The sequence below is a fragment of the Temnothorax nylanderi genome, unplaced genomic scaffold (assembly GCF_030848795.1).
Source record: "Temnothorax nylanderi isolate EJ_2023f unplaced genomic scaffold, tnyl_v1.0 TNYL_tig0077_pilon, whole genome shotgun sequence".
Lineage (NCBI taxonomy): Eukaryota > Metazoa > Arthropoda > Insecta > Hymenoptera > Formicidae > Temnothorax > Temnothorax nylanderi.
In genome coordinates, this window is record NW_027249139.1 from 643,374 (window position 1) to 671,274 (window position 27,901).

Sequence of the window (27,901 nt, forward strand, 5' to 3'; positions counted from 1 at the left end):
ATCATTTATGGGTATATTTATATAAATTCTGAACGTAGACGTAAATAAAAGCGAAAAGTCATTACTTTTTAATAACATTATCATATCTATATCATTTATTCGTGCATATTTATATAAATTATGAAAATGTCCAAACCATGGCTAGAAACAGCTGTTTTTAATTATTCTTTTATTTTGTTACTTTTATTTTGTTTTGCATAAAAATATCTAAGCGTCGTGTAAGCACGTTTATAATACAGATCAATGAATTTCTTGGTAAAATACCAAGAAATTATGAAAAGAAGAATCTTATATTTTATCGTTTAATAAAATTTTTCAGTAAAAATGTCCGTACATTATAGGTATCGTTCTGTTTCAAGTTCTAATCTGATATGTGCCGTCAGAAACATCAGTGATTTATTCAGTGTGTACAATTTCAAGAGATGTGGGCACACTAACAATGATATCAGTATCTGGTATCATAATGAGTATATAATACGTAAATACAGTATTATGAGGTCATTTGACACGTGCGAATCGTTTACGGATTGCTAAACGCACTGTGTAAAAACACAGTTAAATTAGATCCACACTACTATCCTTTACATTCAGAAAATATTTTTCTCTCAAAAGAAAAAAGACAAAATAAGACGAGATTAGAAAGAATCTATTAAATATTTTTTTATTCTTTATTGCAAGCAGAAGCCTTCTAGTCGATTGTACCAATTTATTAAACACATGTAATATTAAATGACGCAAAACTCGTTTAAATTATATCACTACTAAAACTATTTATAAATACTTGAATTAAAGGAAACAATTTAGTTTTGCTAAAAAATAGATATCTCTTTTGTTTTCGAAAATATTATGATGTGAAAATATTTTATTTGGACTGAAGTTGATGTAGTGTTAATACTATACTAGTATACTGGATTAAGGATACACTGATACTATAAATTGAAATTTTAGAAAAATATATACAGGAAATGTTGAATCACTTCCGCTTCTAGCAAGATAATGTTCTGACATGTGAATCAAAGAAAACTGATATTTAAATGCAGGATTAGTCAGCGCAGCGTTATAACTTAAACGCAATGGAAAACTTGTGGCCCGTGGACAAAAAAATCTCGGTTAGGACGAATTTCGTCATGTGTTACACATGTGCGTAACATGTGACAAAATGCAAGGGTCTCCCTATCCTTTAAAAGGACTCATCAAACCGCCCTGTCGCCGCGGCCGTTTTGAAAGGACTTGATTATCCACCTTACTTTTTTCATGTATTTAAATAGTCCAAATATTGTTTATATATATATATATCATCAATCTTTTTCAAAACATTATAAACTAAATATTGTTAATGTTGTACATATCATCAATCTTATTTGTAACTTTAGTTTTGTGTTCAGAAAAAAAAATGGAAAAACTGTATAATATTTTTAAATATTCAATATACTCTGTTTTATATATTTTTGTGGTCGCGGGAAAGGGCGGTGACGGGAAGTAGATGTTGCTAGGTCGCAACTTCTACGTGATAAAGCATACGTTTTGCCCCCCAAAGCGGGGGGTCAAACGGGCGCGTCTAGACAACATTCGCTTTGGATCTAATCTTCCATAGAACCATAGGAAAATTTCGATAAGTCGCTTTCACCGTCAACACTCTGGGCCTCTTCTTGGTGCGGGTAGAGAGATCTCTTTATCTCCTGCGTCGTGGTGGTGATGACGGAGCCCCCGACGGCGAGAGCGGGACATATGTGTACGAATGGCCCACAACATGCATAGGAAAGATTTATAAAGCGCGGGTGGGGAGCTGCGAGAGCATAAAAGCACGCACGAAGAAAAGCGCGGACGCTTTTGTCGTGTTCGCCCGTGGCCGCCGATCGTGTCACCGCTGATTGTGCGAGAGTAGTGCTAAAGTAGTTTGCGGTACTCGGGGGAGAAGAAAGCCATGGGGCTCGCGAGGGCGGCCGTCTTCGCCGGGTGTCTCCTTCTCTTCCTGGCGGTCGACGCCTCAGGCAGTAAGTAAAGCGGAAAATCCGCCTCGTCGCTCATCCCCTTTTTCTGCAAAGTACTCCGATACTTTATGATCTACCCCCCTAGAGAGCTGGAACGGCCGTTGCATCCGGCGGCGCGCGTTCGCTCCTCTTTCTATTCTTCGCTGATCACAGAAGCGCGAAAGTTATAAGACCGGAGAGCAGTACCGATTCCGTACTTTTCCTAAATAGAAAACTTTCCTCGGTTGAAAGATGTAATACGTATTGAAGGGAAGTAAGTAAATGTACTGAGAGCACAAGCCGCATGTATAAGGCGATATATATCAAGAGTTTTGGATTCTATTGAAAAGAAACTGCAGAGTTCCTCTTAGTTTTAGCTTCGTAACTCTTTTGTACTTCTATCCATGTAGAACGGGAAATAGAATAGCTGAACGTTGTTCGAAATCAGAAGAAAGAAACTGTTCCCATTCTTTTACGTGCAAAATTACAAAGCAATATGTCCAGCAATATTTTTTACCCCAAGGTTTCCAAGATAAATGATAAGAATAATGATAAATAATGATAAACTAAGTTCGAATTTAATTTGAATCGATTGAGGGTTGAATGAAAGAAATTATCACGATATATTTAACGCGATATTTAAAAATGCATAATTATTTTAGTGATAAATAGTACAGTAATTATTTTAGGGGTAGTTCTTTCAAATTGTTCTGACAATTCTATTCCGATATCAACTCTTACCTACATATATTTTGTATAGGTATACGTTAGTATTTCAACCGTATTTCACATTGTACAATATAACGTTGGTTAAATTATTGATATTCCTAAAGGAGCTCGCAAAGTTGCGTCTCAGCACTCAGATACGAAGATTCAAACCGCGTTCTCCCTTGCGGACCTTTCGAGAAGACCGGATGACTTCGATGAGTCTTAATTTTTCTATCAAATTAAAGATTAATGCGCGAGTGTTGATAGAAAGGGTCAACGCGCTCGGCGCGGTCAGGTTTGAATATCATAAGGTTACTCGCTGTGTCAAGGATAGAGATTATCGTCGCGAATGGATGTCGAAATTACTGATATTTTCGTCAACTACAGAATCCCAAAAGATTCCTGGAACTTTATCCGCGCTATTGTTCCAGTGATTAACTAGCGAGAAACTATACAAATAACGAAATGCTTCTCCCTTATATATTTATTTGTAATTCCATTGCGATTTACAAAAAATTATCTTTGACGTCAACTATCATGACGTACTTATCTAACATGATATTAAATTCAGTTCAATCTCCCTCGTAATAGTGAGGGGAAAGTGCTGCTGGTACTTCTGTGCGCGAAATCCTTTCTCTCTTCATCGTCTTTAGCGACAGTAATTCATTCATCGACGTGATATTATTTGCATTATCGACATATAATTTTCCATTCCACGTTAAGTTACAATTCATTCCAGATTTTAATTAATAATCAAAGTCGACAAAGTTCGTTTATGTTTGTGAATGAAGTATAGAATTTTTTATCGGCGAGCGCGTGTTTATTATTTTCTTATTACTGGAGGAAGAGATTAAAGAAAATTGTTCTTTCGATTACATTGTCCGGGGTAAAGGAAGAGAATGCCAGGGGCTTCCATTAACAAACAAGAATGCTTTAGGTTGAATTATGTTTCAAGCAAAGTAACGGCCACTAAAGTAATTTGTGGAAGGTAGTTGTGTAGGTGTATATAGAAAATCAGTTCTTCTCAGTTTCCGCGAAATTGGAGCGAGTAAGTAATGGATGAAATGAATGAAACTCTTTTTAGCCAGAGCCCTTTTATTTTTACAAATAACGAAAAAGGGACACTCATTAATTTACAAATGTATTCGGCATCGCGCGTGAACAAAAATGAAATGTATGATCCGCCGAATTGGTTTTAATATTATTGTCCCATCCGGCAGGGAGCTGGTGATAAAATGCTCATTCCGTAACTGTAATAGCCGATTTTATGTTTTTGCTCTTAAACGATACGGGGAACTCACTCCCCCTCCCGCTTCCTCGTATATCGCTATAGCATTGATAACGCTTTATCGTGCCTCTATAATTCTTCCTTCGATCGGTGTTGTTCGAGCTAATCTGGAGTAATCACGCGTGCATTAGCGCACAATATATGTACACCACACAGTCACACGAGATACACGACGACCATTTATGATTCTTTTTATAAAGCATCTCGAATGCGGGACTCTCCATCACGAGAGAATGCTTATTCACTTTCGAACCTCATATTCCCGGCGTTTGAATGTGAAATCAAACGGGAGTTCATGAATGCGTTTCCTCTCATTTCTTTCGCGCGCGCGCGCGAAGTAAATTATCGGCGAAAATGAGGCTCGGAATGACAGGGGCTCGGGTAATCAATATCGCTCCTGACGTGAATGCGCGGTCGCATTTCTAACGTGATATTGGGTGGAAGCAATTAAGCTTCGCGAAGGAGCGAAACCCCTCGACCGTGGCGAACGCGCGGTGGAGTTTCCTCGCACGTTCTAGAAGTAACGAAATAGTGGTTAAAGAGTTCGCGTATATGGCGTATCGGTGCTCTCGGAACGAGGTCCGTATCATTGAAACGATTACAGGTCCCCCGTGTTCGACCGGACATTTGGTAAATTGATCTGACGTCCCTACATCCCAGTAAAATAGATCCGATCTGACCGTTGCGACGTAACAAACGTTCTTTCACCGCCGCGTTTTTAAGTACGTTAAAGGGAGCGTATAACACCGATGGCCGGAGCATCACCGCCGTTTCTCTCGCCGCGGCTCTCTCGAGCAAAATGCCATCGAGCGCGGTGCCCCGATCGCGATCGTCGGCCTTATGTGTCGGCGCGACACGGTTTTCCAATTGCCTCGGCTACGCGGCAATCGTATTTCCCGAAACGCCGGGAAATAAAAACAATGCCGCGCGAGAGTCGGACGTTTTTTTTTTTTTTTTTTTCATATAAATATTCCCTTCAAACGTAACATCTCCCCCGCTATATCGAGTCTCACCCGACGGCGCATTGAAGGCGCATTAAATTCCGTGATAAATGATTACAATGGCGCGCCTGTAACGCGCGCGAGAGAAATGGAAGCGCGATTGTCGGGTTAAAAATATGAGCGGAGAATACGGGGTTCATCGAGGAGAAAGATCGACGTTTAAACGCGCCGTGAAATAATGCCGGGAGATAGATACCAGCGCCCCTGAGCGTATATGAAATATGAAAGTGGATACTCTCTGTCGTTCGCGCCGGCGAATTTGCATAATGCATACGTTTAAGTAATATAACGAGAACGGAGCACCTCTAATCATGCGGCGCACATCGGGGAGCAAGCATACGCCGAGAAATTATGGTTGCAATTGTTAGATTACAGCAAAATCCCGGCGAGACTCTCTCTCTAAGCGCGCCGGTACATTTCATATTGTGTATACATCTGTCGACGTTGCATTATTCAGTCGACGAAATAACATTTGAACAGCGTGGCTATAAATTTAATTGACGAGTTATGTTCCGCGCAATTTGCGTATAATTTTGGATTGGCTTCTTCGAGAGAAAATTTCGGCACAAATTATCCCGTTAATTCGGTCACCAAACTTTAAATAAAAATTTCACTAAAATCTATGTAAATATTAAGGCAAAATAAATTTACCTATCTATATCTAAAGAGTAATTTACGAAATGTTCAATTGATTATATCCTAAAAATAACCAGTTGCTCCTATAAATATCTTGTTTGTCGCTTGGAAAGCTCGATTCCGAATCAAAGGGTAAATAATACAGAAGAGTGGAAGATAGAAAGCAATTGAGAGAGATAAAAGTGCTAATACAATTTCAAAGGAATTTCTTCGTCGCACGTTCCGGCAGATAAAACGTGAAATTCCGACGGTTCGGTAATAATAAACGGAAATCGCCGCACGACTATATTTATATTTCGACGAACTCGTAGATTGTCGTCAAAGTGACGACGATTAGAGGAAAAGAGATTGATCATCCCCTGTCCGCAGCATTATTGTAGAGAAACAATGCACATCTTGATCGAATAGATTCACCCTTCTTTTGGTCTATTCTCGCGCGCGAGAGGAGACTCCCACTTTCCTCCACCACCACCTCCTCCTCCTCCTCTTTTCGCACGCGTCGTTCTTTATCCCTTTGTTATCCCTTTGTCCCCATTGAAGGAACGCTTCGCCCTTTCTCTTGTTGCACCTCATCTATCTATTTTTCTCTTCATTTATTCGGACTCTGTTATTTTACTCTGTCTCTCTCTCTCTCTCTCTCTCCCTCCCTCCCCTCCCTCCCTCCTCTCCCACCCTTTCTCTCTCTCTCTTTTCTTGCGTCATCATTTAAATAAAGTGCAATCTGAATATTTTTTTTTATATATTGCGTTATCTGTCACATTATTCTTCGACAAAAAAATACTTTTCCGATTTATTCGTAAAAGAATTACCCTACGCTCTTCCTGCGGCAATAAAAGATTCCTAGTAGAGCCTCGCTATATGCGCACACGTTTCTAACCGAATATAAATTGTGAGGATTAGATTTAACTGCTTCCGCTGCGAGATACTTTGATCGCTTCAACGGAAAACGCTAATTGTCGTATAACTCTTATAGATACAATTGCACAATTTGTAAATCGCTCCGCTTTCGTTTTCTGCTATTTTCGTAGAAACGATATCATTTTTGCCGAATGCAAATTAATTATACTCATCGTTTTTCGTCGGGCAAATATAATTATGCAACTCGTCTCGGTGCAAAGAGCAATTTCTTATGCCCGCTTGTTTTTCGCTTCGATTAATCTTGATATGATATTGGGTAATATTTAGCCGGCTAATCTGTTATTAACGAAAAATCTATGTTTACACATACACTTTTTCTCACCCTATATATGTATGTACATTAGATATACTCGCGATAGAAAATCGAACTTTGCGTTTGAACTTGCGAAGAATGCGAACCTAATTCCGACAAAAGTCTCAAGAAGTAGAACTATAAAATTTTGAAAACGATTAAAACAACAAATATTTATATATAATACAATAAATAAGACAAAAAATGACACAAACTGTTTACAATTGCACAAATATATTGACATAAATATAAATAAAGAAGTTAATTTAATTCCTCTCTGAACAAAAAAGTTGCTTACAGACGTAAATAATATTTTTACATATTTTAAAATTTTCCGACATTCTTTGTTCCTTTAATACCGAGATTTTTACCCTATAAATTGCGAAATAGACGTATAAATTATACGTCCAGCAAAATTGATATTAATGTTTTCGTGATACATGCAGTTTGTGGACTTTAAACTTCCGCCATAGTCGCTTAATGAACATCCGTTATTTCTTCATATTATTGACCTAATAACTTGTCTTTTATCTCGAAAATAAGTTGAGAGATACGGAGATTATATCGCTAATAAGACACACCAATCGTCTCTTAATAGAATACAACCTTATCTTATGTATCTTATTAGAATATTCTTATTAGAACTTAATAGATTATAATATAATGAAATACAACCCAATAAAAATATTTTATATATTTATCTAATTTCATAAAATTATATAGTCAACTGTAAACTTCTGTAAACAAATAAGATTTGTCGCATGTACTGAGTCAACTATATTTATATCATGTTATGTCTTGTTTGCGCTTGCCTATGAATTTTGCCATCAATGTTTATATTTTTCCGAATATAAGCGAGATAAAGTGAAATCAGAGATAAAGGCTAACGCGAAACGCTGACAAATATTAATATTAAATACTTATTGATAATTCTTCGTAATGTCTCATATAAAATTAATGTGTTTAATATTGCATTACATTATGAAATACATGATTAATGTAATGTCTGATATTTGAAAAATGTTCAATATTTAACATACATATATTTAAAAGTCGTGCATAACATATAACAACAAATGTAATAAATGGCCCTTTGGTACTTAACGCGCAAATTGAAAGATTCGCCGGACTAAAAAGAGCGTAACGTAAATGTCAAATTACTACAGGTACTGCAATTGATTGATACGTTACCTTTTATAGCTCCTGCTCAAAGAGTCACTTCGGCTTCGTACGAATCAATTTAAATGTTAAAGGGTGAAACTATTGTGGCACACCATTAAATCCGCCAGTCCGCGGCCACCGACACGCTCTATCGAACAAAAATGGAAGTTCCATGGTCCAGGGTCAAGAAAGTCACGATTAACAGCACGTTATCAACGTTCGACCCTAGCACCGAGTTCACTCGATGCATAAATATATTTTTTTCGACGTAATCTGTGCGTCAGGCATAATAGATTATGGCCCGTCTGTTTTTTTTTTCTCTCACTTGAGTCCGTATTTCGATCAAATTCGAAAATTAAAGTAATGTCAAGTTAATACAAAGAAAGTTTTATTTTTTTTTGTTTTTGTTATACACTCCGTTTTCATCATTCTCCTTGTCATATTTCTCTGCAAACACATTTTTAATTAGTGCAAAAAAAGAAGAAACATTTCCATTCACCTTACCGTGCAATTTGTGTTACTTTAGTTAACATAATTAATATTAAATACGTATACTCTTAAAATTATTACTAGAAACTGGTACATAATTTTCTTTTTTCGTTACAGATAAATGTACAGTCGGCTGCCATGGAAGTAAGTATAATATTTTTATAAGCTGTATATGAGAGAAAAATTGTCATGATTATTTTCAAAAAGGACAAAAAGTCTCATTGAATAAATTGAGATTAGAAAATTTTTTACAATATAGGTAAATGATTTCGTAATAGATTTAACTTATACGTTTTCTTGCGTGATTTTTTCAGTGCACGGAGGTAAAGCCTATCAGGAAGGACACACATATATATACGATTTGGAAGGAACGACTGTGACATCGGTCCCCGATGCTCAGGGTGACGCTACCTTGAAGCTGAAAGGTACTGTTGAATTGTCAGTGAAGCCTGACTGCATTCGGCAGATCCGATTGAAGGGCGTATCAATCAATGGAGCCGTAAGTATTTTTTTATCTACTGTTGCATCATGTGTTTCCTAAAATATCTGTGCTATAAATATCGCAAAAGATACATATCCGAGGAAGACAGTAGAAATAGAGTAGAAATATGAGGCCCGGAGGTGGGATTTCGATCTTTTTCAGCGATATTAAAGAACTTTTAATCTAATTCCGTTTAAATGAATCCCCGTAATAAAAACTTTTAATTTACTGCTCTCAGCAGGAATTAATCTGTGATAGTTTATATGATTTGTGTTCAATACCAATGCACATGAAATTTATTATCATTTTATAAACGTTGAATTATTATAGTTTAGTTTTATGATATAAACACATTACACTCTTATCTTTTTTATTACAAGTTACGAGCATAGTAGATAAATTTGTTTCACATATTGCGAGAGAATACCAGAAGTGCAAGTGTGTGAAAGTATACGTATGCTATCTTTTAGTCAATATCGCTGCCAGATGTTGAAAAGCACGCGCTGCAATTCAACTATCACGATGGCCATATCGATACGGAGGTCTGTATCGAACCCGGTGACTCGCAGGCGTCTCTTAACATCAAAAGAGCGGTCACTTCCTTATTCCAATCAGCTGTCATACAAGAATCTGGCTCTACAACTCATCACGAGGTACAATCGTCTTAATTCATTTATCGTATTAAAGTTTCAATAGAGAGTTATGTCGATATAACGCAATTGTCTGTTATATTTTTAGGTCGACGTGTTCGGCGGTTGTCCAACTGACTTCTCTTTCCACAAAGACGGCGACTCGTTGGTTATCCACAAGGAGAGGGATCTGATCCGTTGCTCCTATCGCGAGAACATCAGGCACGGTCCCGTGTCCGCGATCTACGATCAGAAATCCGACATCCAATCGGCCCCGTTGCTGTCGTCGCATCAGAAGATCGAGCAACGTTTCAAGCGCGGTATCCTCAACAAAGCGACCTCGGTCGAGACGTACAAGTTGAAACCCTGGAGCAACGGAGACATAGGCGCCAAGACCATCGTGCAGACCACTCTGACGCTCAAGGGTGAGAAGGGCGATAGCCCGAACGCCCCGGTTTCCCAGCCGAGATCCTTGATCTTCGAAGCGCCGCATCCCGTCGTCAAATCGTCGCCCGACAGCATCGCCGCGGCCGTAAAGGCAGCGAGCGCCGAAGAGCACGACGGCGTAAAGCACGACGCGGCGGAAAAGTTCGCGCAACTCGTCAAAGTTCTTCGTCTCAGCAGCAAGAACGACATTCTCACGATCTACCAGAAGGTGAAAAATGGCAACGGCTTCGACAAAGTCCTGGACAAGAAGATCTTCCTGGATGCCCTCTTCCGCGCCGGAAGCGGTGAAGCAGCAGAGGTGAGCGTGGATCTGTTAAAGAGTCACGAGCTTTCCGGGGTCCAGGCGCTTGTGTTCTACGCGAGTCTCGCTCTCGTCAATCACGTGAACCTACCATCGGTGACCGCTGTCACCTCACTTCTTGATCAACAAAACTTACCGCGCCTCGGCTACCTTGGAGTCGGCCAGGTGATCGGCAAGTACTGCCAAGAGCACCCTTGCGAGAACGTGGCTGAAGTCAAGCAGGCCGTCCACAAGATCCGCGAGAAGGTCGGCAACGGGAAGGCGAAGACCAGAGAACAGGAGAATCTCATGGTCTCGGCTTTGAAGGCGCTGGGTAACACCAAGTACCTTGACGACGCCACTCTGCAGAAAGTGGTTGGCATCGCCGAGGACAAGAATGTCCGCAATCGAGTCAGGGTAGCCGCGATCGAGGCTCTGCCTACCCGTTGCTCCATGAAATGGAAAAATGTCCTTCTGAAGGTCTTGGGCAATCGCGAGGAAGACAGCGAGATCAGAATCAAGTCTTATCTGGCTTTGGTCGCTTGTCCCTGCCCCCACGTCGCTGAAGGTCTCAAGGAGACTTTGGACAAGGAAACGGTTAATCAAGTTGGATCCTTCATTCAGAGCCATTTGCGTAATCTGCGAGCGTCCGCTGATCCGAGCAAAGCCGAGGCGAAAAGGCATCTCGGCCAGATCAAGCCACGAATCAAATTCCCAGAGGACTTCCGCAAGTTTTCCTTCAACAATGAACTATCGTACAATGTAGGCGGTATTGGAGTCGGTTCCGCCGCGGAGAGCAATGTCATCTACAGCCAGAGTAGCTTCGTCCCACGCTCCCTCAATCTAAACTTGACCACCGAGATATTCGGAAGATCTTTCAACTTTTTGGAGCTTAATACGCGCATCGAGAATCTCGACAGATTGATCGAGCATTACTTTGGACCCAAGGGTCGCTTCACGCAGGACGAAGCGGAAGATTTGGTGGAAAAGGGAGTGGACAAGACAGAGAACGTTATTAACTACATCAAAGAGAAGATCGGCAAACTGCGTAGCAAGCGTGAAGTCAAGCAGGGAGAACTCGACAAATTCGCCAAAGGTGTGAAATTAAGGAACAATGAGGTAGACCAGCAGCTCGACTTCGACCTGTCCGTCAAACTGTTCGGTGTCGAATTGGCCTATCTGACTTACGACGGCAATCCCACGCAGGTCACGCCAGAGCACATTATCGACAAGGTGTTCGACAACCTTGAGGACGGAATCAACAAGATAAAGAAATTTGATTGCAATGTGCAAAATCACATGCAGTTCCTCGACGCAGAGGTCGTCTATCCGACAAATCTCGGTTTGGCTCTCGCTCTCGGCGTAATCGGCACCAGCGTGGTCCATATAAAAACATACGGCAGGGTCGATGTTCCGGCTATCCTAAAGAATCCGAACAACGCCGATGTACACTTTGGCTTGGAGCCCAGTGCCTCTATTCGTATTGCTGGTAACTTGGTCGTTAAAGGATTCGATGTGGAGTCCGGTATGAAACTCATCAGCACGTTACATACTGAAACGGCGTCCGACATAACGGTGAAACTATTGGACGGCAAGGGTGTCGACGTAGTTGTCGGCATGCCGAAGAAGAAAGAGGAACTCATAAGTATTAGTAGCGAGATTCTGTTGAGCTCCGGCGATACATATAAAGCTGCCAAGTTCGGTAAGGGTAAGGTATATAAAGACTGCTTCGAGCAGCTGTCCAGTGTTCTGGGTATAACAGTTTGCGGCCACGTAGAATTCCCCTTTGATAGCATCGAGTCGGTGCAAAAGAGAGCATTCTTCCCACTGAACGGCCCGTCGAAGTTCAGCATTAACCATGAAAACAATGACTTATCCACTATCCACCTCAAGATCTACCACGACAAGACACCCAAGTCTAGATCGTTTGAAATCTTGTTGGAGACGCCAAACAGCAAAACTAACAGACGCGTGTCTTTCATCGCCGAAGCCGCCGTCGAGCCTAACAAGCGCGCCAAACTATCTTTCGATTCTCCCTTCAAGAAAGCCTCTGTCGAAGCGGTAATAAAAGAAGAACCTCAAGAACGCTCGCTTACAGTTACCGTGCACAATGATAACCAGGAGTACTACGGGCGCGTCGGTCTTTTGGCCAGCGGTGCCAAGTATAAGCCGATCTTGGAGTACAAGGTACCGGAGCATATCGAGAAGTTGGCAGGTACCAAATCCGGATCGAAGACGTCCCGCGGCGGTCAGCAATACGAGGTGCAAGGAACCGTAGAGGTGGTCGATCAGGATGGTGGCAAGAAGTACGTATTCGACAATGTAGCCCTCGTCGCGAGTGGTCAGAAGCTCGTCGGTCTCGACGGTTACGTTCACTCCGCGGAAAACGCCGCCAACTTGGACATGAAGGTGAACTACGGCGAAGAATCCGTCGCTCTCAAGTTGGACGCGAAGAAAAAAGATGATAGTTACTACTCGATCAGCGTCTCGGCGTTGCCATCGAAGGATCCCAATATCGGGTTCAATATCCAGTCCGAAATCCACAGGGAACCGTACGCGTATAAGTACAATCTGGTCTTCGTTCACGGCCCGGATCAGAACTCCAAGATAAACCGTTTCACCCTCGAGCATGAGGCTATCGCCAAACCGAACCAGGACGGGCTGAACTTCATCGTGGGTGGCTCCACCAAGATCGCATATCCTGCCGTGAAGCTGAAATTGGAGCTCGAAGGTAAGATCAAACCTACAGAAGTAAAGGGCAAGATCGGGATCGTTTATGACAAATTCAAGTTCGGCTCGAAGCTGTCCGCCGAGCAGAACAAAGCCAAGGTAGGCGACTACGAGGTCGAATTCGAAGCCGAGCTTTTGCAGAACAGCATCAAATTGGAGTCCAAGCGTACGATTATCGACCCGCACAAGAGCAAATATAAGAACAAGCTCGAGCTTGTACCGGGAGGTAAATACGAGGCCGATGCACTGGTGACGTATAATCGGGACAAGAATAACAAGAACGTGAACTTTGAGATAGACAGTGACCTGAAGCTGGACGGCAAAAAGGCCAAAGTTTTCGGCAATTTGAACGTCGAGCGTCCCAATAGTGTTCAGTCACACGCGTACGTCATCGTCAGCGACGTCAAGTACGTTGACTTCCTATTGAAGGCCCAGCAACTGGACGCGAATCCTCAAGGCAGTCTGACTTTGAACGTGAAGAATTATTTGGATGTCGCAGGACAGTTATCGATGCAGAATGGCAAAGGCAAGGTACATCTCAACATTGACTTGCCGAAGATCAACCGGAAGATCAAGGGAACTGGCGACTTGGCGATATCCGGCACACAGTACAACGGCGACTTTGAGCTTCTACTCGACGCGGAGAAGGATCCGAACAAGCGCATCAAGCTATCCACTGCGAACGACATAAAGAAGAACGCCATCGATACGAAGAACGTGCTCGAGATAATGAGTAATAAATTCGAGCTGAACGGCAAGGGCAAGTTGGATGGTACTATGAACGAAGGCGAGCTGGCCGCCGAAGCGGACGTCACTCTGCCGAACGGTCGTCGTCTGGCTGGCAATTTCAAGCGTACGTCCAAGAAGGATAGTAACAACAAATACATTATCGACATAGCCGGCGAGTTAGAAGACCAGGAGGGCGGCAAAACGCGAAAGATCACAGCTAGTGAAAAACTCCGCGACGTCGATTTCAAAACGTACGCGTTCCAGGGCGACGCCCAATTGAAGGCCGTCAACTCCGATGGCAACAGCGCAGAAGTCGAGTTGAAAGCCAAGAATCTCCTCGACACCGACGGCTACAAAAAGGTGCAAGGGATCAGCCTGATTCTGTCGAGCTCGCGTTTGTCGCAACCGTTCAATCTGCAATTGGAATTTAACGAGCGCGATAATGACGAAATGTCCTTCAACGGTGCCTCTTCCTACGGCAAGGACTTCCAGCTGAAGGTAAGCGTAATAACTACTATTTGATATCTCTCTTGTCGTAGACACGAGCGCGAGTGTCTATAAAACTAGACGCGTAAATATACGTTTTATCGTTCGCAGAGTTCCGAAAACTTCGTTCCCGGCAACGAGATTGACAAGCCCTGCACGATCAAAGGCAACGCGGAGCTGATACTGCCGTCGGAGAAATTGCGTAACATCAAGCTCGACTACGCGTACGATCTGCTGATCCAACCCGAGACGGGCGGTGTCGTCGATCTGAAGGGATCGACGGCGCTCACTTACAACGACGACAAATCCGTCAAGATCGAGGGCGCCTTCAAGAGCTCCGGAATTAACGACGACGAGCATCCCTACGAGAGCGATCTGCAACTCGATCTGGCCATTCTCAAGATCCCGCCTATCGCTTACCACAATCACGCCAAGTACGAACCCAGCGGCGACAAGGTGACGATTACCAGCAACTCGATCGTCAAATACGACCAGAAGGAGATCACCCTCGCGCTCAACCCTCTCACGTTTAATCGCGATTTGACGTACATTGACGTAAAGGCCAAGGCCACCACTCCGTACGAGAAGCTGAACAACATCGACCTTGAACTCAAGCACGAGGTACCGTTTTTTGTTTTTTTTTTACAATGCCTCTTCATTATTCTTCGTATTTAGAAAAAAACTTCTCACCTAATATCTAAACTGAGCTCCCTCGCGTCTCGCTGATTACGATCCGCTAACTGAATCATGTGCAAATATCTCGGGATTATTCCGGTCAGATATTACTCTCCCGGGATACCCCATGCTGCGTCATTTATAATAGTTTACCGCTGGTGACGTAAGCAGCGTGTGCTGTTTAAAGACGAAATAAAGTTTACGGTGACCCCGACGAGATTGCCGCAGGATGGCACTATCTATCTATCACGCGCATCTAATTTTTCCTCTATTTATCCTTTGAAGAGAGAACAGAGCGGACACGTAAGGAAAACCGACGCAGTCTTGCAGCTCAACGATGCGAAGCACACCTTGCACAGTGAAATTCGAGGCGGCAATCTCTCTCCGATGGTATACATTACTGTTACTTGCCCGGACACCGAGGGGCACGTGAAATTCAACAAGCTCGGCGACCAGGAATACAAAGGTAACTTTCATCGGATTCAAGCAAAACTGTGTCATATTGCCTGTTTTACAACCTTCCTTTGAGAAATATAAATATATAAATACGCTGTACATTTTTATTTAGAAAAAAAAAACAGCCTAGACGTACTTCTAAATGATACACGAGCTTAACAAATTTCGTTTTCAGGCGAATGGAAGATCAAGACGCCGAAAGGCTTCGTCAGTGCCGACGGGCACGTCAAGCTACAGAGCATCGACGATTTCGTCATTAGCTATAATTGGGACAGCGACAAGCTCAAGCACCGTAAGATGCACGCCGAAATCACTAACAGTCCCACCGCCAAGACTGGCAGGCGAATAATCATCACCGTCACCAGCGACGGTAAAAACATCGTGACCGGAAGGTACGTCTCATCCCGTATGTAGAACGACAAAACGTGCCGATCAATTCGCGAAACAATGTGAACCTACGTCATATATCTTAACGTTAATATAATGAGACCAATGATAACTCGGACGAGAAAATAATTTCTACGAACGCGCGAAGACGAGGCCGGGACGTTCGGGACGTTAGGAATTGTCTACAATTTGCTTTCTTGACAGTCTTGACTCCCATTAGCGATCCTCTGTCACTTCTGCTAAGGTCGATATTCCCGCAGTAATTCCAAACGATGTTTTCCGACGGCGTTATGGATATACATCTCTCGCGCGTAACGTAAAAGATCGATCGTTCTCTACGCGGCGACAAAACAAAGAATAAAAGATATCTTCGAGCAATTAACGGGAGGACGCGAGGTCGTTTTCAAAGGAGATCAGAGATACGGCAGAAGTCGTATCTCCGTTCGTCCCGCTATGTAATTTCATCGATTCGCCCCGCTAAAATTAATTCAAGTGGCTTCCGAGAATACATTCCAACTGCCAGTCCTTTTTATTCGCGTCCCATCGAAATCGCCCTCGATCGAATCGTAAAACGTAAAAAGGGGTTACGCGGTTTAGTCGAAAATGTAGAGTATTATCGATCGTACGGTCGTTATAAAAAGCATTAAAAACAGTTATTCTCATCGGTTAGTAAAAATATCGATGTATCATTCGAATGAGAGGCCGATAAAAAAAAACGGGGACGTCGCGCGCAATTCTGACCGACGTTTAGTTTTCTTGGGATAGAAGTACCAGTTTATATTCTGTGTGTCCCGGAGATATATTGTCGCCTATAAACACAATTTCACGAAGAGAGTTCGGAAAATGTTGAAAGTTAAAATAAAATATATATATAAACGTAAAGGGGAACGCGATGCGCGAAAGAAAGGAAAACGAATGTATTTATGATAAGATTGGTGATTTGTTCGCAGCACGAACTACAAGAAGCGCGACGAGGCCGGCAAAATCACCGTCGAGGGAAGTGGCAATCTCAAGATAGGCGAGGACACGAGGAGCTCCTCCTTCAAGTACACCCGCCAGCAATTGACTCGCGAGAAGGACGGCGAATCCGGCGTGCTAATCGTCCTGAACGCCAAGTTCGATCCGGCGGCTATTGTGGGCGAGGTGAAGCTCTCGAACAAGGAGCTCCTCGTTTTCAATAGCTATTGCGAGCAGAGCAAGGATTGCGCTCATTTCAAGCTTCAATCGAGCTACGACACCGACAGTAAGTCAAATTTCGTGCCGGGTTGCTTATTCCCTTCGGAAAAGAGGATTGCGATCATTATGAGAGAGAGGCAGCTTGTGTACATTGGCCCGTATTCTGAAACAACATTTATCAAGCGAGATTTGGTTTAGAGTGTTTGTAGCCAAATATTTTGTTCCTTCGATCTCCCCGTTTATTTTTACTCGCAATTTGCAATATTCCTATTCTTTTATCAAATTTTCATTTTCGTCATTTCTCTTTTCTTAACGGTCTAATATTGGAAAATAGATAACCGTAGAAAATTTATGGTCGGTGAAATAAAGCAACAATATGTCGTTATTATATAATATTATATAACAAGGCTATTATAATAATATTATTATAATAATGCTTTACAATAACGCTGCTAACCGAATATAAAATATTAATAATTTGATATTAGAGTGTATGTGTGTGTGTGTATACGTGTGCGCTCTCATTTAATCTCGATGAAACGAAAATTACAACGCGAGTTCTGCAATATACCGTAATAAAAAGCCTTTCATAAATAAAGAACGGTAGGTACATGGCGCTCCTGCGGAAAATACGTCGTCTCGACGATACGCCGCCTCGCTTCGCGTGCCCGTGGGCCGGACCTTTATTAAGATACTCTTCGTCGCAACGTACCTGAATTCGTAAAAATGCAAAAGAGGGATACGAGGAGACCGTATATGATAATAATAAACCCCCATCGCGCGCGGTCGCGCAAGAGGACACCGAACGGTATCGTTTCCCCGGCGGCGTCTCCCAGGAAATCATCCCTTATCCGCAGCCCCCATTCGTACACGCAGATCCAACCTATTCCGGATAATTAGAGAAACTCCCGACAGTGGACCGTCCACTGATAACGCGTGGCCATACCGTATTGTCCTCGCCGCACCGTGTCTCCAGTTCTCTACCGTGTGTGTTTCGCATGAGTGCGCAACACGTCGCAATCCCCGTGTGTGCACGTACGCACGTGCACACGTTTGAAATTTCGCAGGGGAGGATACACATGCCTGCCTTGTGCTACTACCCCCCTGTTAGCAGGGCCTACCGCGCGGATCTCGGTCGATAGGGCGATTCTATTCTCGCGTGATCTGCGCCTAATTCGTGCCTCGCCTCAGTTATTAATAGAGCTCTGGAATTGCATCCCTATACGTGACGACGTTGCGGCTGGTGGTGGTGGTGGTGGTGATGGTGGTGGTGGTGGTGGAGAACGGGTGCAAGCGACGGCGGCGTGCCGCCGCATTAACTCGAGCACACAATTCATTCTTTTTTTTCCCCTTCTGTCCTCTCTCCCTCTCTCTCTCTTTTCTCTCTTTTTTTCCCGTCTTTTTTTCTCGCTCGATGAGATCGCGTCGTGAGGATCGCGATGCGAGAGGACAGGCGTGACCACCACCGCGGGTGGCGACGGGTGGTGGTGGCGGAGTTACACGGGGCGATACACAAGGAAAAAAAAAGGAAGAAGTTGCCCGACGGTGCGGAATGACGTCACGCCGCAAGGGCGTGTGCTCCGCTGACGTACACGCGTCTTAATCCTTTCTAGCACCGCGATGACGTGTATAGCGCGATAAAGTTTACTTCGTTTTATTTTTTTTTCCTCCGCCCCCCCACACCTTTCCCTCCCTCGGGATCAATTTGGCGGCTGTGGCCTGTCAAGGGCCTCGAGAGTTAACGGAAATGAAATTTCCGCGATTAACATTGAGAGTAGCGCGGGGCTGCCTGTATGTAAAATTGGACAACGAGTTTCCAATGAGAGCATTAATACATTGTGATCCTTTTACGATTGTCCAGCCTGTGAAATACGTACTCCTCGTCCTCTTACGATTTTATCACAATTGTCGATTTCAATTAATTTTACGTGATAATAATTTCACAATTTGATATTCATTAGAAATTCTCATTTACTGTTAATCGCTTGATAGATGTCAAAAAAAGCAAAAGTCGAGAAAAATGGATCGACGTACACGAAAAATATTGTACGATAAAAGTCGCGGGTGAAGGGATTACTTATTAAAAATGTATCCTCTTCCGTCATTTTCTAGTTTCGACTTTTTTCTCAAGACAATTTTTATAATTCATGTTCCCGCGTTTGTTTCACAGATAAAAGCTACATGAATCACGATTTAACGGTGGAAGTAGACCTGAAGAAATTCAACGTGCCAGCTGAATTCGGATTGAAGACAAGCACCGAAGCCAAAGGGTCCAGTCTCGATCACTCTGCCAACTTGTACTTACACTCGTCGAAGGACAAGTCCCAGTATGCCTATAAACTCTACATTCACCCCAAGGAAAGCGGTAAGAAATCCTGCGCTTCTCTATTAGAGACTTTTGTTAATTAAGGAGATAAATAACGTCGCAATTGCGCGCGATAATCGACTGCTGGGGTGAAAAATTAAGAATCGTCTCTTTCTTTTTTTTTTACAGCTGCCATTCTTACTTTGCCCAGTCGCGAACTGGCCGTTATTGGCACATTCGACTTGCCGAAGACGAAGCAAACCGGAGCGTTCAAGGTCGACGTCTCCGTTTACTTGGACAGGAAGAACAAACCGTCCGACAAGACTGCTCTAATCGCCAGCGGTGACGTTAATATCGAGAAGAACAGCGGATCTATCAACGGAGAGGTCAAATTCGTATATCCATCTCAGCCAAAGGTATGACCATTGTATCGGATATATTTACATAGCGAGATTTCTAAATCTATACGTAAAAATCACACTGAATAACGTCCAAAACTTTTAAATTTACATGTAAAAATTACATCGAATGACATTTGATGTTAAACAAAAATTTAACTAAAAATGCATTTCCAATTTGCTTCCAATTTTTGCGCGAATAAGGTCAAAGCTTTTATATAAAACTAGCGAGAGAGTGAGAGAGTGAGAGTGAGAGTAAGTGAGAGAGAGAGAGAGAGAGAGAGAGAGAGAGAGAGAGAGAGAGAGAGAGAGAGAGAGAGAGAGAGAGAGAGAGAGAGAGAGAGAGAGAGAGAGAGAGAGAGAGAGAGAGAGAGAGAGAGAGAGAGAGAGAGAGAGAGAGAACCCACCTCGGCAAAGCCTTTATTGTCGATTTTCTCACAATCTAGCGAGAACGTCGAGTTTCATCGAGCCACTCGGCTATAAAAAGGGCAATGTAATACGTTCTCTGTCGATTTACCTCTGCATGTTCAGCTTGTTTTTTTATTTTTATCACATTCTCGCAATTTCAAGCCAATTGCCAATTAAATAGTTCGCTTGATTTGGTTTTCAAATCACATCGAATGCGATTCTGTCTGTCAGGATATGACAGTGAAAGGTAAACTTCACTACGGCGGCGAACACCTGCTGGACGCAAACGTAGATATCGATGTCTTCGCCAAGAAAACGCAAAAGATCAACTTGGTGGCAAAACTAAACCGACAAAATATCAACAAGGGTCACAACATCTCCAGCGTGATCGAAGTGAGCAGCCGTGGGCAACAACTCAAAGTCGACCTGAAATCGCACGTAGCGATTTCGGAATACCAAGTTGGTTTTGGCAGTATACTGTCGTACACGGACGTGAATCAGAAGCCGAAGAGTTTGGGCGTTCTGTTCTCTGCGGATCCCACGGAAATGTATATTCTTGTAACTTCGCCTAATAAAGAACTTCTTCAAGTCAACTCAAGACTAAAATTAAGCCAAAGCGTGCAGAAGTTTGACGCGGAAGTCGTGATTCTGGGCAACAAACCTATTGTAATTAACTTCGAAGGGCATGATTGGAATAGCTTCACTTATACGGAATACCAAGGTAAAAAATTTATTTCGAATTAAACATTGTACTCAGAGGATATTATATATATATATTTTTTTTTGCTTTAATGACGTATCTTTATATTATATGCAGATAAGATATAATAATAATTAATTATCATTAATTATTATCTATTAATTTTTTAATAAAATGTATGTGTAATAATAAATTATCGCGAATTATTATATTTGCTCTTAATATAAAATGTCAAAAGTCATTGATTATATTTTAAATCATATATAAGTTTACGCGAATTAATCCGATGTTTTCCCTCAGATCCCAATGCGAAGTTCGTCGCGAACGGGCGCGTTGTGCTCGGACAACTGGCCGAAATTCATGCCGACGCTTTCAAAGATGGAGTGAAGAAGGATCTGTTCCACGCTTTGATCCACCTTGATGAAGAGAAGTTCCTCAAACCTGACTTCGGCTACAACAAGGACAACATTGTCTACGCGATCGTAAGTACATTTTCGTGCGATGTGATAATTGTAGTATTGCTTTATGCTTTACTGACTTTATTGATATAATTTAGATTTAGCTTTATTAATATAATTTATTGATATAATTTAGGAACGTTTTCGAGTGCGCGAGTCATTGAAACAGCTCAAGGACGTCTCCAATGAGATAATCAACGAAGCAGAAAAAGAATTGACAGATCTTGTAGAACATTTGAAGAAGGCCCAACCGAACCTCAAACCACTCTTAGACTATTACGAAACCGAACTGAACAAACTGAAGAATGAACTCAACGCTGATCAGACCATCAAAGACATACAGGCTACTTTGTAAGAATTTAATAATTATTCTTTCGATTTCACATCGTATTCGTACAATTTTATATAAATTTAGGAAAGGTAATAATAAAGACATTTGTAACAATCCTGCATATATAATAACTACACATTTATGATATATATATGGTATATATATATATATATAACAACATATCAACATGTAAATATCCTTATAAGTTGGAATTTATATCAGTCGTGGATCCCGTTGAGTTGCCGCGCGCGTAATATCGATCGTATTCTTCCAGGAACAAGTACTTCGGAGCTATTATCACGGCCATCACGGATACCATAAAGCAAGTAACCGCGCAATTAAACGAACTTCAGAAAGAATACGCTGAAATACTCGCCAAGCTCGAAGACGTATGGAAGACGGTTTATCCCCAGCTAAAAGAATCCTACAACAAGATAGCTAATGCGTACATAAATGTCGTCGATAGCATCGCCAATGTTTCGATGGCCTACCTCAAGGCACTGCTCACCTTGATTAATGAACATCAGAAGGAGCTGAAGGAATTGGCGACAGTGGCTTCGGAGCTCATTCAGGACGTTGCTAAGATCGTGTTCAAAGCCGCCACTCAGATCAGGAAAGATGTTGAAGAATTCGTCCTCATGTTGAGAAATCAAATGCAAGCCTTACCAATCTTCGACATCGCAAAGGAGCAATTCCAGGATATCGTGAACTTCCAAATTCCGGAAGCCGTGTTGGCCTCCATTCACGAACTCAGCGAGGTCATAAAGGCCATGCTACCGACTGACGAACTTCGACAGCTCTTCAGCGCTACTTATGAATACATCATAAAGCACGTCAAACACGAGAAAGTAAGTTTCCCTACCCGTCTTACGTTGCATTTTGCCATTTCAGATAGTACGCTTCGAACGGTACCGAAATTACTAAAATAGCAAAGGTCTTGAAATAATAAAATGCTATCGTCCCGCGCAGGTTGATAATACCAATGAGATCAAGAAGATCTATGATCATGCGGTCGAAGCCATTGTGTCCCTCATCAAGCTTCTGGAATCTAGCGACGTCTTGGACAACATGATAGATAACTTGTTTGAAGCTCATCTTCCCGTTGAGTTTGAAATGTTAGCGAAATTGCCAGCGATCACCTCAGTCAAAGTATCTCTCGTCAATCTGATACGTAATAACGAATTACCATCGGCCGCGGATCTCTACTACGCCTACAGGTCTTTTCTCTTCTACTTTATCTACTTTATAACTTTCGTTTTATTACGTATTATTTTCCTGTGTACTGCGATTTCACGTTTATCAAAATTAAAAAATAAACGTTACACCTTTCGCTGCAAGAATGCTAATCAATGTTAATAATTTTTTGTACTTTAAACAGACCAACTCTGCTGCTTTCCGACATCATACCTCCCTTCAGCAAATTCGGCGTCGTCGTCGACGGAGGACATATCTTCACCTTCGACGGCAATCATCTCAGTATGCCCGGCGATTGCACCTATATCTTGGCCCAGGACATGCAGGACGGCAATTTCTCCGTCGTCGCCAACTTCAACAAAGGGAATCTCGTTAGCGTAACCGTTACGGAGCCTAAAGAGAGCATCACGCTGAAGAACAATGGCAACGTAAGTTTATTTCTCTTATCTCTTAACCAATTTCCTATAGCGGCGGCAAGTTACGTCGGTGGATATGTGACATGAATTGAGAACGGGGTAAATGAGTTGGAGAAAGGGAAACGTGAAAGGGAGAAAGGGAGATAGGGTGGGTAGGGGGTGAAACCACCAGACCACTCTCATACGGTATTCCGTGTACGAGTCTTATAATGCAATCCCGTATTGAACTGTAACTCTGTAAGTTTGCTGGGGGGGGCTCCAAACTTCGCTGACAAGTCAAACCCTATTATCCTCGCGTTGCTTCCCTTATAGACGGACCGAGCGAGGAAGGAATAAAAATCGCCCCGTTGTTCGTCTTGCGCGCGGACTCCGTTGCCGATCTCTCAAAGCCCGCTTCTCGCAATTTCTACACGTTCATTTTTGCGTTTTCGCGTTTCTTTTTCAGAAATCCCTCTAGCTCTCTCGACGTTCACGCACACGACTGCATTTCGCGCGTTTCTCTCTTTTTTTCCAGATCCTGGTGAACAGCAAACCGGCTGATTTCCCAGCCAGCACGAAGAATCTGCGCGCGTTCCTCGTTTACACGACTATGAACATAAAGTCTAACTACGGTGTGCACGTCCTATGCACTCGCAAGCAATCTATGCTTTGCACGGTCCGGGTGTCCGGCTTTTATCACGGAAAATTACGCGGTCTTCTCGGTGATGGCAACAACGAATATTACGACGACTACACGTTGCCGTCTGGAAAGGTGAGTGTAGCTTGTTTTACTGTTAAATAAATTGCCTCTCGTGCAGAATATCAGAGGCGAAAGGACGGTTGTACTGTCGCATAATATTTCTTAAAAAGATTTTGTTATAACGATAATTTCATAAATTATTTTTTAATTATAATCGAATAAAGAAAAGCGGCCACTTTGCATATACAGAATAATATAGATAAAAAATATTCTCTCCTTCTTAAATTAATTCTATTATGAGAAGGGTTGGAATTGATATCTTAAGTACGCTGGAAGTGAAATGAAAAATGTACACACGTTATAAATATTTAATATAATCTGCTCTCGGAAGCTCGTCCCTTATTTTCTCGGCGTCGCGCTTCTATTCATAAGGCCTTGCGGTAATATCGCCAGACTATAAATCATGTTCTTGGTATATTTTTGTATACTTTTATTCGAAAGTTTTCGCTTCGATCAATAGACAAATGTCTACGTGGGACGGTATTCTTTTCCGAAGGGATCACGAATTCCCGAGGGGATCAGTATTTCTTTCGTTGCGAGATAGATATCCTAAGTCCGTAGTTTGCGCGCGAAACTGGGAAACAGTTAACGTTTCTCTATAATCTGCGTTTCTTAAGTGAAAAGATGAAGTACGTCATATTTCAGTATGCAAACATTTCGTCTTCTGTCCGCGAGAATAACATTGAATGTTCCACTTTCGAAAGTAAAAGTAAATATGACGAGTGTTTTACAACGAAAGGATCTTACATCGTAAAGGGTAGAAATTGCAGTGCTTGCAGTGATCTCTAAAAGCGCCTTTCTCGCAATTGAAACAGATTACCGAGAGCGAGACTGAATTTGCTAACGGATACAAACTGAAGCCCGATTGCGCGGCTGTGAACGCGATCGATCACAAGGCGAAGCAACGTAATCCAGTCTGCACTGACTACTTCTCCGGCCAGAAGTCTCCGTTGAAGTAAGTACATTCGCCACTTAAAAAGATACGATTAAATCGAATTGTCAGATTTACATAGAGAAAATATAATGCCACAAATTTAGCTGTTTCGGATGAAAAATTAAAATTAGCATTCCTTTAATTTGCCCGGAGTTCTTCAGATGTTTGAGAGATTTAATAAAGCAGTTTGTGAAAGGACGATAAGATAAAGTATACTTATCGCATTAGAAAGTAGTTCTTGGGATATAATCCATATCTCGAAATCCTATTGCGACATCCCGTGTATTACACACATTTGGGACGGTATTCCACGAATGCTCGAGACAATATAATCGTCATAACCATTTTATCGTTAACTTAGAGGCAACTTGAAAATGATGTTTCTCCGTGATGTTTTAGAAAGTGCTTCAACTACGTTCATCCGAGTCATTACCGAGATGCCTGCGACGCTGCGGCTAACGGAAATCCGGAAGCTCCTTGCTTGCTCGCTACCGCTTATTACGCCAGTTGCTATTATAAGCGTGTTTCCGGAATAAGCATTCCATCCATTTGCAGTAAGTTAAATTGTTGACTTGTACCACTTTACAAAGCACAAAGTCGAATGTGATGTTAAAACAATATTAATGCAAGAAAAACCAAAATCTCTCATTGGAAATAAACTTATTTAAGACACACGCGATATGGGAATATTAAATATTTGTGTTAATTGTAAATTTACATAAACGATTGTTTTAAAATACTTACGAGAGATTTAAAGGACAGACAGAGACAGACCGATTCTTAGAAGAGAAATATTTTAATGCGTACCATAATATTTTAGCAACCTGCAAAGTTGGCGAGAACACAGTTGCCGTTGGTGATACCTTCAGCGTTAAAAGCCCGAAGAATCAAGCCGACATTGTTTTGGTAGTCGAACAAGTTGAGGAGAATGAGAAAGTTTTTAAAGATCTGATTCCATCATTGATAACCGATCTAAGAGAAGAACTGAAACAACACGGCATAACGTATGTAAACATTATTCTTATAATTATAATAAAAATATTGAAACTTCCACAAATACAGAAATCAGTTGTAAAGATATCTAGAAGGCGTTTGAAAGATCAGAATGCGCATATAGATTCATATTGCGATGTTAACGTATTGTAATATATTTCTTTAACTTTTTATTCATATTGATTATGTCTTAATAGGGATGTTCACATCGGCTTGATCGGTTACTCCGAGCACATGAAATGGCCGCAACATTACACCACCGGCGGTAGTACCAACATTGAGGGCGAGGTGAAGAATATGAAATTCGAGAAGGCAAATGAGCCGATTATTACTTTGGAGGTAATTTATCATTTTACGAAATTATAAGAGAAAGATTGAAAATAGAAAGATCTGATCTTTTTGATATACGAGTTACTTGGGGATGTTCACAGGAGGCCAAGAAAGGTGATATCGAGAAGAAGGTGAAGTACCTCGAGCAAAGACTAAACCTGGAGCTTGGCACCTTCAAATTGACCGACGCCTACGAGGAAGCCATTAACTATCCCTTCAGACCTGGCGCGGCCAAGGCTGTCGTCTCAGTCCTCGCTACCCATTGCGAGAAGAGTCTACTGCCAATATCGGTGAGCTTCCACTCGCGATCTCGTTGTATCACTAATTATTTATTAAAGTCAGTCGATGGATCGGACTTATTACAAATTTACGAATAATTTCACAAATATCGCCTAACTGCAACTACAATTTGTTATTTATTTTCTATGTCTCACTTTCGCGAAATGTAATTTCAGACAAAAACGAGAAGCTAATTAAAGTTAGGTGCTGATGGAAACTAGAAATAAACCATTGGTTGAAAAGACTTTCCTACTTAGTTATGCGTTACTGTAGAATCGTAGCGTAATACTTTTATTTTTTCATTTATCAACGTTAACAGAGGGATTTCAAATTGGTTTTTCAGTTGCAACAATTGAGGATTATAATTGGACAGAAGGTGTACCGAGATTTGGGTCTGACTTACTATCACGTGTACCATACCAATGACATCCAGGTCTCCGGCAAAGCGCAAAAGAGTATTGTTGGTTACGATAGCGACAGCGTATATGTATTCGCCGACAACAAGAAGAAGCCACTGAGCGGAAACACCGAGCTTAGAAACAACATGGTTCTCCCTACGGTTGACGTGTGTGCCGACTTTGCTATCGCGGTAAGTACGCAAAGAAACAGAAAAGAGAATCAACTTAAGCATCTCGAAGAGATAATTTTTGAATTAATGAATAAGTTGATTACCCTAAATATACAAAGAATAAATGATGAAGAGTAATCGGATCGGTTATTACACGTAACGTTATTGCAGTCTGGCGGAGCGGCGTTCAGTTCCAGCAACTTGGTGGACGCTAAACCGAATCAGAAGAGGCAGTTCTCTCAAGTTACCGCTAGAAAGATCGCCGAGGACCTCACGAGTGTCGAAATTGAACAAGATTGCGTTTGCAACCAATTTCACGGAATTGAACAGCCTCGTTGTAAGATCGTGGAACGCAAGGAGAAGGAACAACTTGCGGTAAGTGTGCACGCTTCAAACCATAATCGCGGTAATATTCATGAGCTGCGCTATGGCAATTAACGCCAACACGGCGTTAACTATGTAAATTCAGTCGAGGTAACATCGGCGTTAGAAACAATACGATTTATCTTATCGCGCTGTTATTATGTTGCAGAGACACACGAAAGGAGGAGTGAAGGGTTGAAGGAGCCACAGTACTACGCATACTATTATTACTAATTGATTTAGATGTAATCTATTTGTTACTTTGTTACAATATCGTAAAAGCTCTTTTTGATAGAGTGATAAGTGATATAATTGCATCATTCGGCCGGTATCGCCGATCCTCCACAGATCGAAAAGAATATCGGGTGCAAGACTCGAATTGTGCCTCATGACAACTTCCTTCGTTTTCTAGATCTAACATAAACATATGCAAATTAATGCAATTGGTGTACCATTTATCGATGTACCAGCGATGTTTTACAGAGAGAAATAAACATTGAACATACTGCTGTTCGTGTGTAATAAAACTTGTTAGTGCCTTCGCGC

The 27,901-nt window shown here is 41.9% G+C and overlaps 2 protein-coding genes across 2 annotated transcripts in view; one reads left to right on the forward strand and one right to left on the reverse strand.

The window, feature by feature from the left end:
- LOC139774299 (BTB/POZ domain-containing protein 7) overlaps nucleotides 1-27,901 on the reverse strand; it is a 52,474-nt gene that overhangs the window by 2,266 nt on the left and 22,307 nt on the right. The window lies entirely within an intron of this gene.
- Apolpp (retinoid- and fatty-acid binding glycoprotein apolipophorin) lies at nucleotides 1,815-27,882 on the forward strand. The gene is made up of 26 exons (XM_071709481.1): nucleotides 1,815-1,994; nucleotides 8,581-8,607; nucleotides 8,778-8,962; nucleotides 9,415-9,597; nucleotides 9,683-14,257; nucleotides 14,357-14,866; nucleotides 15,206-15,386; nucleotides 15,552-15,768; nucleotides 16,714-17,006; nucleotides 19,110-19,304; nucleotides 19,434-19,660; nucleotides 20,282-20,771; nucleotides 21,051-21,232; nucleotides 21,345-21,559; nucleotides 21,814-22,387; nucleotides 22,509-22,756; nucleotides 22,918-23,161; nucleotides 23,664-23,900; nucleotides 24,704-24,843; nucleotides 25,222-25,376; nucleotides 25,643-25,826; nucleotides 26,013-26,154; nucleotides 26,247-26,435; nucleotides 26,768-27,013; nucleotides 27,164-27,367; nucleotides 27,525-27,882. Exons 1-26 carry the CDS (start codon nucleotides 1,925-1,927, stop codon nucleotides 27,552-27,554), a joined length of 10,143 nt encoding a protein of 3,380 aa, XP_071565582.1. The 5' UTR covers nucleotides 1,815-1,924; the 3' UTR covers nucleotides 27,555-27,882.

What these genes read in the sequence shown, in the direction of transcription:
- Apolpp (XM_071709481.1), top strand. Translation starts at nt 1,925, where the DNA reads ATGGGGCTCGCGAGGGCGGCCGTCTTCGCCGGGTGTCTCCTTCTCTTC. An exon ending in CGGCGACCAGGAATACAAAG is followed by an intron (nt 15,387 to 15,551) that starts GTAACTTTCATC and finishes TTTCGTTTTCAG; the next exon opens with GCGAATGGAAGATCAAGACG. An exon ending in AGGAGAAGGAACAACTTGCG is followed by an intron (nt 27,368 to 27,524) that starts GTAAGTGTGCAC and finishes ATTATGTTGCAG; the next exon opens with AGACACACGAAAGGAGGAGT.